The following is a 12,125-nucleotide window of genomic DNA, read 5'->3' on the forward strand; positions in this document are numbered from 1 at the left end:
AGATTGCAAAATTTCATAACCTGCAACCCTGCGAAAAAACTCCCAAACAACTCAACTAAACTTTGAGGAAGGGAGTTAGGAAGAATGCAGCTGTCCTCACAGGAATTCATTTAGCAATTGCACTCTGGTGTGTTGGTTCTTAGTGCCTCATAAATTGTAAAATAACAGATCAATGGGACTCACAAGTGGTGTCCCACAAAGTTAAAAGGGAGGATTTTGCTGCCAGGCTACTCCCTGAAGAAGAAATATTGAAACTGGAGGAGGTGGGAGTAGAAAGCCCTTGAGGGTTTCAAAGAATGTGAGAGGTTACCACCAGCCTGATCAAGAAGCCAGTGAGGGTAAGGAGATCATGTGTGTGCTGTAAAAGCATGGGCCGGGCCGACACCTAGAAAAATTATGGAGGTTCTTAAGAAAACTTTACATTTTACATCAAGGGCAATTTGAAAGATGAACGACGGCTATGGGATGAGTAGTGGGTCTGTTGTGACACTACTCTCACCCTGGAGTAGGGAGAATGAATGGCTGATTTATTTGGCTAAACTCTATCTAAAAGGATCAGAATTTCATCACCACCAAAATGATCAGAAGCAAAATTACCATTAACACCTAAAGTGTCCCTTCATTCCCCGTATGTACAGCTATTTATATATCACCTGTAAATGGCTTAAGGGGTTAATAACATTCACTGTGAAGAAAAATTTCAGAAGGACCATGGGGATTAGCAGGCCAAGCTCCATTTGTAAAGCAATTTACGTTTCTAAAAATCCATGTCACTAGATGTCATGCGGGCTCTTATACAATTTCTGAGAATTATTTTTATTGATTAGTAAAAAAACCCACAATTATGCCCTTGTACACACAAAATACCTGTCCTACCTCATCACTTGGAGTAATACTGTTGAGTTTCCCTGAGAGAGAAACGTGTGACTGATTCGATTCAAACACTGACTGCAGTAATCACCAATTTGAATGATATGAAGTCCACCATGTGGAGTGATACGTGAGCAAAAATTAAAAAAATGGGACACAAAATTTTGTGTTAGGACCAACTAAATCTAAAGAAAGCCTTTCATATTCTCTTTCATATTCTTTCATAAATCTAAAGAAAGCCTTCTATAACAGAAGCTGTTCATAAAAGTACTTTGACTTTTATTTGTGTAATTGTTCTTTTCTTCAGGCTTAATTTGTTTTCTGAAAAATACATGCTGGTTTGTCAGTCTTGGGAAATGCTGAGACTTCTTTGGCCACACCAAAGCAGGGAATTTAATTTTAAACTAATGGATAAATCTATCGACATCAAAAGAATCTGTGATGTTGAGAACATCTGCAAATAAAGACATTCAGCTAGGTACTGACCTATATGTTTCATTTTCTGACTTTAGGTTATCAAAATAAAAAAAAAAAAGTTCACCAAACACCAAACATTCATTCTTGCTTTTGCAAACAGCACTAGACAGGGACAAGGCAGTTCCCAAAATCACAAGAATTCTTACATAAATAGAGCAACTGAATCCACAGCATATTTGTATCAATACTCATTAGGGAGAATTATCTTATAAAGACAAGAAATAAAAGTATAGAAAAAAAGGGGGAAAAAAAGAAAGACAAAGCAATTAGTAGAGATCCTACTACTGCCCCTTTACCCTATCAAACCTCACTACTGTTAAGGCATATGGGACAATGTGTGATCATACAAGGACATCTCACTATAAAGAGATGCTGAAAATACGGAGAGAAACTTATTCCTAAAACTGAGGTTTAGGGTTAGAGATTCTATTTACAGAGTTTCTCTCTCCCCCAACAGATTTTTTTCTGGAAGTTGATGCCAAAAATTGAAACCAGACTAAAAACTCATTGAGGAGAAAATGTTATTACCTCCCCAGCCACCCACTGGCTGTTCAAATAATACGGTGTATATATATGTGCACTTCTGCATATTTATTGAATTTGTCAAGTTTTTGTTCCCAAGTAAAACTTATTGGCCCTGTCAAAAGTTCACCAGCTGCACAAGTGACTTTGATGGCCTGAGGAACAGCCCTGGCGCTAGCGTCATGGAAGAGCCTGTGGCTTTCCTCTCCCTTTTCCAGCTGAGATCGGTATGTTGATGCATGGGGCCCAGAGAAGATACAGAAGGAGGGAAATTGAAAAAATAATAAACAATAAAAATATAAATTACGGAAAGCGCTCACCAAGCCATCCTGGTTTTATTATATGGCCTTGAGAAGGAATTTTGTATTTTCAATCAAAGTATGTGGAATATGCATTGTAAAGATTCTGCACTGACTGCTCAACATTTTTATGGCTTGTTAGGAGAAGAGCTAATAGGAATGTAGAGTGGGCTGCTTGCAGTGCGGCTGATGGACTCACACACAGAAAGAACAGGGTTGGCAGGTGTCACCTCTTGAGATCACAGAGGGTGGGAGCAGGACTGTGGGGATATTACAGATCTAGGGGTGCAAAATAGAGAGTTGGGCAGAAAAAACCCTTTTTCAGCAAGGTGATGAACAGCACCCTGGTACTAACGTCATTGGAGTGGCTTCTGTTCCCCAATGTAAGGAGTGAAAGGGAGAACAGAGAATGAAGACTTGGAATATAAAATCAAGATGTACCCACTAACATTTTTTTTAATGATATAAAGGGCAACACTGGATTTATCCGTTGTGGCAGTCATTCATGCCCAGAGGATTGTGCGTTACAAAATTAGAAACTGAGGGGGAAAAAAGAAGAATGTAGAGAAAAAATACTCCGTAACACAGCAAACGGAACAGGCTAGAAATGTTCAAACCATGGCTGCTATCTCATGTTCCTACTTACACAATGGTTTTCCCAATGTGCTTAAACGACTTCTCCACAAATTCACGGACACTATGGACCTCCCCAGTGGCTATGACGAAGTCCTCGGGCTCATCTGTTTGCAGCATCAGCCACATGGCCTGTGGAAAGACAAACAAAGTCAGATTCAGTACACATGTACGTGATATTATGTTACCGCATTTTTGATTTGGAGATAACTACACACACCCCAAGCTGGGGAAATTAGCACTTTCCTAACATGGTGGCTGTTAACCAGTTCAGTGCAACTCTGAAAAGAGTTGAATTATTTCTTATTATAGAAAAAGATGCTGTATTTGATTTTCAATTTGTTTCACAGCAGGGATTTCTGCAGGGGAGACTTTAATATGTTTACTTTTGAACACTGAGACTTGGTTTACTGCTCAAGAGCATGGATTTGCTTGTTTAAAGCACTGCATGAATTGACACAGATATGGGGAAAAGAACAAAATCTTGTAATATTTCAGTCCAAAGTGCTGTTGTCTGTCTGTTATAAAACAATGTCAAACAGATTGAATCATGAAAACATGCATCCTTTTAGCTCTTTGTTCTGCCGTGTTTGTTTTGGTTGAGATTTTAATTAAGAGTAAGTAATTAAAAAGGTAGCTAAGAATAGCCAACAGTGTATTTAACCAAATTAATCTGTTTTTCCTGCTGAATATGTGCTGAACGTTATACATTATAGCACTGCAGCAGAAACTTTTTATGCAGGAACACAGAAAACACTTCTAGAAAAGTGAGACAACCATTAACATCTCTTTCAGAGAACCGTTTGCACAGTGGCAAAACTGCAGTAGATTTTAAGGTAAAAGTTCATGGGATTGTCAACACATTTGCATTTCACGGGAGCAGATTTGCTTCCCACAGCAATGTCTTTCCCAAAGTCCCCTCCCACAAACAAGTAATGATGGATGAGCACCATCTCTGGGGGCTGGCCAGCTAAGCCAGCATGAAAGCAAGAAAGCAGATAGAAAAAGTGGCAGGCAAAGACATGTGTAACCTGTCTGTGGTATCACGGCAGGTACATTTTAGTTTTCTGATGTGCAAGCTGCTGCACTAGCAACTGGACTATTCAACTGCCTGGAAGCTGTAGGCAGACAGAATAATTATTACTTTAGATCAATCAAGATGATGTAAACTTCATTTCCTTTGGAGAGGAAAAGGGAATACCTGTATGACATGAACCTCATTTAATAAATAACCAGAAAAGTAAAACAAAATAATTCAGGTTTGTCTCCATATGGTAAAAAGGACTGTCATCTTCTCACAGTGTAATCCACAAGGCTATTTGCATTGACCTCTTCACATCAGCTTTAAAGAAAACAACTTTAGTAGGTCCCTTGATGGTAGTGGATACTCTGCAAATCAGATTAATAAAAGCTTTGGGACAGCTCGCTTTCTCTTGGTAAATACCACCTGAAATATTCAATTTCCTCCCCTTATTCTTAATAAATCAGTGTCCAGCATAGCAAGGTGATACATTCTACTTAAATGTTTCTATCTGCAAGTCATTTTTCTTCCCAGTTATTATTTTATGCATCTTCCAAAGTTTTGACAAGATTTTATTAACATGTTCCTTCTGAACCTTTCTGCTTCTTGAACGTGCGTGGAAGGCAGGGTTTTGGGCAACTGCTGTGTAAGTCCTTGACATTAATTGTGCTTTAGGGATATGACCTGCTGGGCAGGACAATGGCAGCAAATTTATTTTTCCTTTCCAGGGTTGAACATCCTAGACAATGACGCAGAAATACCCGACTGGCTGATGAAACTCCTCTTGTGGGGAGGAGATGTCTTAACTCGTATCTCTCATATGGGCTTTCTTGGAACACTGGGGTTTCCCTGCTGATTTGAGAGGTTGCCATAAATCACCAACTCCTGTTTCTTCATGACTGGACAAGCTTGCAGGATTCACAATAGTAACAGCTTCACAAAAAGGTAAAAGGAATATCTGCTATAAAGTAAATCATAGTTCTGGTTCTCCTAGCCTAATCCCTGATTTCACAGACCTTCTGCTTTCATTAAGCAACCCAGCTGAAAACAAGAAACTTCCTCATATGAAAAGGCATTATTTGAGTGAAAAAGGATTTCCAAGATTAGACAGTCAGTCAGAGTAAAAATTTATAGCAGTCCTCCTCCTGACTTTAGTGGATGTTTGCTGTGCTTAACAAAATCAAGGTCTCACCTGCCTTTGTTTGAAATGTAAACAGCACAACTGATATAGATGTAACGATCAAACCTCACTTATTGGTAAAAATCACCTCCCATCTGCAAATGCCACACAGGTTGACTGAATATGTAATATTAGCATAAGGACCTTCTGTTTACAATGCACTTTTGTAAAGTAAAATTAATATGTCTACATAAAAGGAGGATCAGAATTACAATTTTTTAAACCGTCCTTCCACCTTTAAACACCTCGGTACTGTAATTCATTGGACACAACTTTAGATTGTGGGTGGTTATGCTGAGACATTCAACATCCAGTATTTTGAAAATTTACACATTAATTTTGTGTATTAGTAGGAAATAGTGTCAGAAGTTTCTCTTTACTGTAAAACATGCACTGCATTGAAGTGATGGATACAAAATACTAACAAAACTTCAGCCTTTGACAATTGGTCCCACTGGGTTTTATGCATTTGGATGTATCATCTCTTGCCTACCATTTCAAAGACCAAGCAATCACTGTCTTAGAAATACAACTTAAACCGCAGTAAGTTTCTAACGAGTCAACTTAGCAATTATCAAACAATGAAGACAGAGTTGCTAAAAGCAAGTTTTGCCTCAGCTCCTACCAGGAAAGAATGTTTAGATTAATTATTACTCGAGAATCTATCACTGCTCATTCTTCTATTTTTTCTGGCATTCACAATTGTTGGCACTTGCAATTACCTCAATCAAATCAGGTATGAAAAATATGAACATGCTAAAAATTGCAAACAAAGTAAGCGATGGTTCTGTTTTGCTTTGAGGAAGGCGACCAAATGCTGTTGCTTTGCATGGGTCTGTATGAACAATCCATGAAAAAATGCAAAGGCAAGCCAGAGGATAGAAAAATCCTTAAACAGGCTCTGCATTCAAGTCTTTATTTCCACAGGTACAGCTCGTGAAACCAATGAGAAATCTGTGTATGAGCAGTAGCTATATGCTTTCCCTACAGCAAGCACCAGGAATGTGCTTCCTCCCACATCAGACTAATAAAGGCCCTTGACCTATCAATTTCTAGGCATTTCCTTTAAGAGTTCATATTGTACCAGACTCTGGGCTGAGAATGAGAGGAAAGGGGGAGATACAGCTCCAGGTTTATTTGTCATTACTGAATGGCTTACTGGTTTTAACAGAGGGGAAAAGCTTTGTTTAAATTTCCACTGAAAGTAATTAATGGTTATTGACTGGCAAATGAAGAACAGGTGACACTCTGAATTAGAAGATAAATGATCTCATGTTCTAGCGTGATAATGGGTTAGTAATTGCTACAAAGCCTCAGCCTAGTGCGTCCCATCATAATGCTAGATCATGTCCAGAACACAAAGGCCTCTGTGTGAGAGGTATTCAGCCATTCACCTCCCGATACAGCTGTGGAGTGATTTGCTCCATTTATTCTCTGATGGACTGCACAACTGAGGCAAAAGTTCACCCATTCTCACCTTCCTGTTCACATGCTGAACCACATGACCCATGACATGGCTGAACTGGGATAAAATCATTGCCCAGCTTTGGCTCTTGGCTATCTTTTAACCATCGCAAGGTCATATATTTTAGGAATTTTTGTGGTGCAGAAATGGAGAATAATGAATTTTCCTGTATTTCTTTGTAAAGGCTTTCTTTGGATGAGCTGACAGCAAGTAAATAAATTACTTTTTTCAGTTCTACCACCCTCTTCTTAATTTTTTTTGCTTAATCCAGTTAACAAAATGTGGGCAAATGTTGAAAAGGAGGAGAAAACTACTTTGGAAACAATTCAGGCTTTGACCCTCTTGGAGTAAGACTACTTCTTTAATGGCAAATGTAACAAAACATATTTTTCATATTTGAACTCTTTTTGGCACTGGTCTAGTGAATCACGAAGTCTAAGGGCAATACTATGTCATCTACATTCAGAGACAGAAACCTAACCAGAGAGAGATACATAGCAAGTCTAGCAAGCGGACACACTTTTATGATTATGTGGACTAGGATATCTGTTCTGCATGCCTGAACCACAGCCTCTGCCAAAATCTTTCCTCTTTCATCTTTCCCCTCTTCCTTCTTCTGTGTATAAACCCTTGCCAGAAGTCAGCACCACTTTCAAGCAACATATTCAAAACATGAATCAGTCTTCTCCCTGCCCAAATGTCTTTGCTTACATAGTATTTGCACCTGGGCTACTTCAGGGGAAAACCCAAGCTGGACTAACACAATTCCCCTATAGGAACATTCTGTGCATGCCACTGCCATTATAGTTGTGATGTGTCTCCTTATCTTGAGCATCTGGAGTATGTTGTAGATATGTTTCACCATTAACTTCCAGTCCAGCATCCCAGTGAGAAAACATTTATTAACTGGGCTGTCATCCATGGATAACAAAGACTTAGTAGTTGAGATTGTTTAACTCTATATATTTGATACTTTTCTTTCACTGTCTGCTCTAGCACTGTATATTGTTAAAACGGGCTCATAATCAGGTATCTGCCTGTTTAAGAGAAAAAAGAAATGCAAATCCAATTTTCTGAGACTTGAAAGTACAACCAATGGTTTCTGCTCTAGAAATAAAAAAACATTTTTCAAGAGCATGAGTAATGCCTTTTCTTGCGTTTCATGTGATGCAAGACCCACACCAGATATGACTGAATAGACACACAATGTGATATATGAAAAACATTCCTGTTGCTCCTAATTACTATTGACTTGCACTGCTACACAGCATTTTTTCCCAAGCCCTATACGGTCAAAAAAATCTTTCATACATATTTCTAGGTATTATGCACAGAACTAAAGAAAAAAACAACAACAACAACAACAAAAAATCAAACCAAATGAGTTATGTTTACTTTAGGAGACAGAACAGACTGTTGCAGCCTGATGCAGGGTGCATTGTCCATGTGTTTCAGAGACAAAGAAGCAGAGGCTGGTGAATGTCTAGCTCTACTTATCAATGGCAGAGGGCATGGGTTACCTCAGGACTGTCAACAATCAGGGAGCAATTTCTGACTAAGTCAGAAAGCACTACCACCCAGAGACACCCAAGAGTACGTTATCACCATGTATAGAAATTCTGTCTTTACAGTATTCCATACTCTACTGTCTAGAAGTGGGAAGAAGAATTCAGTGGGTTGGACATGGTACTCTCTAGCGACTCTAAACCTAGCTATCCTGCTGGGGTCACCACTGAGAAGTAGAATTGAGCATTTAGGGCCAAAGCATGATGAGCCTTTACAGGGATGTGGCAGCAAAGGAGAACCTTCTCCCCATATGGTGAGCACAAAGACCTGGCATGACTGCTGTTCCTGCATGCATCATGAAGAACTGTTCCCTTTGTGCCACAGAAGACAGGGCTATTGTAACACCTCCTTCTCTGCATTGTCCCAAACTCAATTGCACTGGCATGGAAAGAAGATGCTCGGCATCCTCTGTGCTGCGCAACATGGGGATATGTCATGCCCACACACTTCCTGCCTGCTAGGATGTGAAGCAGTTCCAGATGCCATCACCCAGCTTCTCCTGACACAACCCAGCTGACTGGCTGTGGTTTCTCAAGCTGCTACAGAAATGATCACAATTGATGATCGTGCCTTAGAGAAGTGGACTGGGGACATTGACTTGGAGCTCTGAACCCAAACTGACTTCCAGTTTATCTATTTATTTACTTTTGTAGGGGCAAGGAAGGAAAAAGACATGCTACAATGGCTGAGTCACCCACATCAGATTGACTTCTGAGACTCTTAAAAGTGTAGGTGTGTACTGGGTGTGCCCGGTGGGCATGACAGTGCATTATATAAGGAGATTATATAATGAGACAGCAATACATACATATAATACACAACAGAGGAGAAAAAAAATCTCCTTATCCATGTTCTGCACACAATAGAGGCACAGCACACATGGCTGGAAAACACTAATGAAGCTCAAGGGCAGCAGAAAAAGTCATGCGATCAGAGTAAAGTATAAGCCAGCCCTGCCTGAAAGCCAACACAAAAGCATTGAGTGTAATCCCATGCTCCCTGCCACAACGGGAGTTCAGTCTAAGTAAAGACTGTTGCTTTAGTACTTGTTTCTGATGATGTTCTAAGGCAAGGCAAGCAAGGGCAGGGAGACTCTTGCCAAAGAAAACCACAGGGATGTGCTGCCAGGCATGCTGATACTCCCAAGAAGCCAGTGACAGCAGGAATATGGGAGTATGCATAATCAATGTAGTCCTATGCTTTTTTTTTTTTTTCCTGAAATACAATCCCTCTTCAGTTAATCAAAAAGTAAGGGTGCACACCCAATGAGCAAGAACCTTACTATGCTGTTAGAGTTTGTATTTGAAAAGCAAACTGAAGTTCATGACTGAGGTCACTGTCTATCATTGCAACAAGATTGACATTTTTCATAATCTTGCAGCAAAAGAGGTACTACCCAAGAAATGCAGGACACATGCTTCTTCCTTTCCCCTGAAGAGTCATCATCCTGTTTTCTCAGATCACCAAAAATCACAGCATCAGTACAAGATCTGTTGCTAAGGAACCTCCCTTCATGAAAATCCCTTCTGAACACCATTTAAGTATCTATCAGATCTCATCAGTTTAAATATATTTTTATATGCTTCTTCCTTAACAGTGTAATGTCGAACATAACGAAGCCGGTGTCTGTGTACAAAGCTTTTGCATTAGTGTTGTCCCTTCTTCTCATGTAGAGGAGACATTCACTACTTATGGCATGGCAGCTGCTTCCATTCAGAAGAGCGATATTTGCAAACCATAGGCAGTTACAGCACCAACAGAAAAGGTATAAAATGAGAAGAGATACAAGATAAAAAAATTTTCCTCTGAGAGGAAAAACACGTAATTTGATAAAAACAATGGAAAATTCACATTAAGAATCCCAAGGAAGTAAACAAACAACAAAAATAACTTTTACTGATATACATATTAGAAGTCTCCTAGGCTATAGTTACAGAGATAGTATCTTGCGACTCATTTTATAAACTTTCTCACAGATTTTCAAAGTTACAGTTGGTAAATTGCCACAGCAATTTGAAGTATGCTTGCTGATTTAGCCAAATCCTATGGTTTGGCTTTAGATGTGAGCTTGTTCTGAGTTGAACTGTGTTCAGATCCATGAGGCTTTTTTCTTTCAAGTTAAAAGGGTATAGTTGATATATTTAAAGATAATAATCCAACAATTATAAAGTTACTAAGATAATAAAATACCTGATAATCTTTGTGGAGCATCTTGAATGAAAACAATATCAATGTCTTCTGAAACAAAAGCCCTCACATCTGTAGGAAATACTGTCTAGCTTTTCTCTTGTAAGCAGATAGGCCAATTGTTTTACAGATCTCAGTGAGGACTCATGAAACTTTAGTAGGCAGTTTTATTAATAAAAACCACAAGAATTATAATCCAGATAAACCTTAAAGGTCAGCCTTCCCTGTTAACGCAACACGATGTTTCTCACATGCACCTCAGTTGAACACAAAGTTCTCATTGTGTTAACAAAAACTAGATTACTGCTTCCTTTTTCTCCCCTTCCTTGTGTCACTGAGTGTCAAAATATTGTTCTTTCAATACATAGAAGTATTTGTATACAGTTTTATAACTGATCTTTAGTTGCTAGCTAGAGGCAAGAAAGAAACAGTAAAGCTGCTTATTGGGAAACCTCACCAACAATGAAAATTAATATGGTCCTTTTTTCCTGCCAAAAAAATCTGAACAAATTTTTTGGTCCACAATGGCTTGTTTATTCTTCAAATGGTTAAATTGAAAGTGACATGTGTGACACAAAGCAATTTAAATGAAAAGATACAGAAAGGATGCATACATGCTCTGTTTCTTTTGTTTTAATTTTGGAGGTTGTTGTCACAATTGCTAACAAAGGGGTGCCTTAAATTCTGTTTAAGAAAAAAAGGAAAGAAATCCAAAGTTAAACAGAGAAAAATGTGAGAAGTTTGAATTACAGAAAGTACATGTGAGTTTTAAGCACACGTACTTACGGACAATACTATAGAAAAAATACATGTTTCCCAGGCTCCACCTAGCAGACAATTCTGAAAGATATATGACCCAGTTCCCCCTCCCTTTTTTCTTCCTTCCAGAATTAATTTTCCCTGCTATTTTTATACGAGTGAAAGACAAAATACCTTTTCACAAAGAAGCAGACTCCCATTTGACAGGATTACTCACTGCTAAAGTAAAGGGTTGTACCCAGGTTGCGGTGAGGGCAGAGAAGGCTTAGGAATCCATGCCAGGAAGAACTGACGGGTTAGGACCATGATCTAACCACAAGAAAACAGACTAGGTTTTCAAGTCGAGTACTGGCATGTTTACTGGAGCAAAATGATCAGCCCCCAAATAATGATCACAGTGTAGATATTGATCACAGTATGTTTACAGTGCAATATTTGACTATGAAAAGATCCTTGTTCATTCTTCTGACACCTGTTTGCCTCCTGTTTCTTTCCTGGATTGCTGAGACATTAGCAGCTGAGCACAAGCTGTTGTGCTTCCTTTGACAGAAGTCACAGGAGCAGCATGACCTATAGATCAAAGTACTACCTATTTCAACACAATCAAAAATGCTGTTATCTTTACCATGATTCAGGCAGTTGCTTTCTCTCTCCAAATCTTAATCCTTTCACAGAATCATAGAACGTGACAAGTTGGAAGGGACCCACAAGGATCATTGAGTCCAACTTCTGTCCCTGCATATGACAACCCCACAGTTCACACCATGTGTCTGGGGGTGTTGTCCAGTCTCTTCTTGAACACTGTCAGGTTTGGGGCCGTGACACCTCCCTGGGGAGCCTGTTCCAGCGCTCCACCACCCTCTGGGGGAAGAACCTTTTCCTCATGTCCAACCTAAACCTCCCCTGGCACATCTTCCTGCCATTCCCTCAGGTTATGCTGTTGCACTGCCTCTTCAGGTTGCTAGACTCTCCACTCAAGGTTTGTAGGTTTGCAGGGACCTGCCCAGTGTCTACCCAGAAAAGGTCCCTGAGTCAGGTTAAACCACTAGTAGTACTGTAAAAAAATGCCAAGAGCAGCAGAGAACTATCAAAGCACAGGCAGATAGGCTCAGAGAAAATCAATCATTACTTCATAATGTTTATACA

The 12,125-nt window shown here is 39.4% G+C and overlaps 1 protein-coding gene across 5 annotated transcripts in view; it reads right to left on the reverse strand.

The window, feature by feature from the left end:
- The window catches only part of GMDS (GDP-mannose 4,6-dehydratase), a 419,817-nt gene that overhangs the window by 78,958 nt on the left and 328,734 nt on the right, over nt 1–12,125 (reverse strand). For all 5 annotated transcript variants that reach the window (XM_065052533.1, XM_065052536.1, XM_065052532.1 and 2 more), the window contains one exon: nt 2,815–2,933. In XM_065052533.1, coding sequence (XP_064908605.1) covers nt 2,815–2,933 — 119 coding nt within the window. The remainder of the gene's footprint in view (nt 1–2,814; nt 2,934–12,125) is intronic.

Source organism: Columba livia, chromosome 2 (assembly GCF_036013475.1).
Source record: "Columba livia isolate bColLiv1 breed racing homer chromosome 2, bColLiv1.pat.W.v2, whole genome shotgun sequence".
NCBI classification, from domain to species: domain Eukaryota; kingdom Metazoa; phylum Chordata; class Aves; order Columbiformes; family Columbidae; genus Columba; species Columba livia.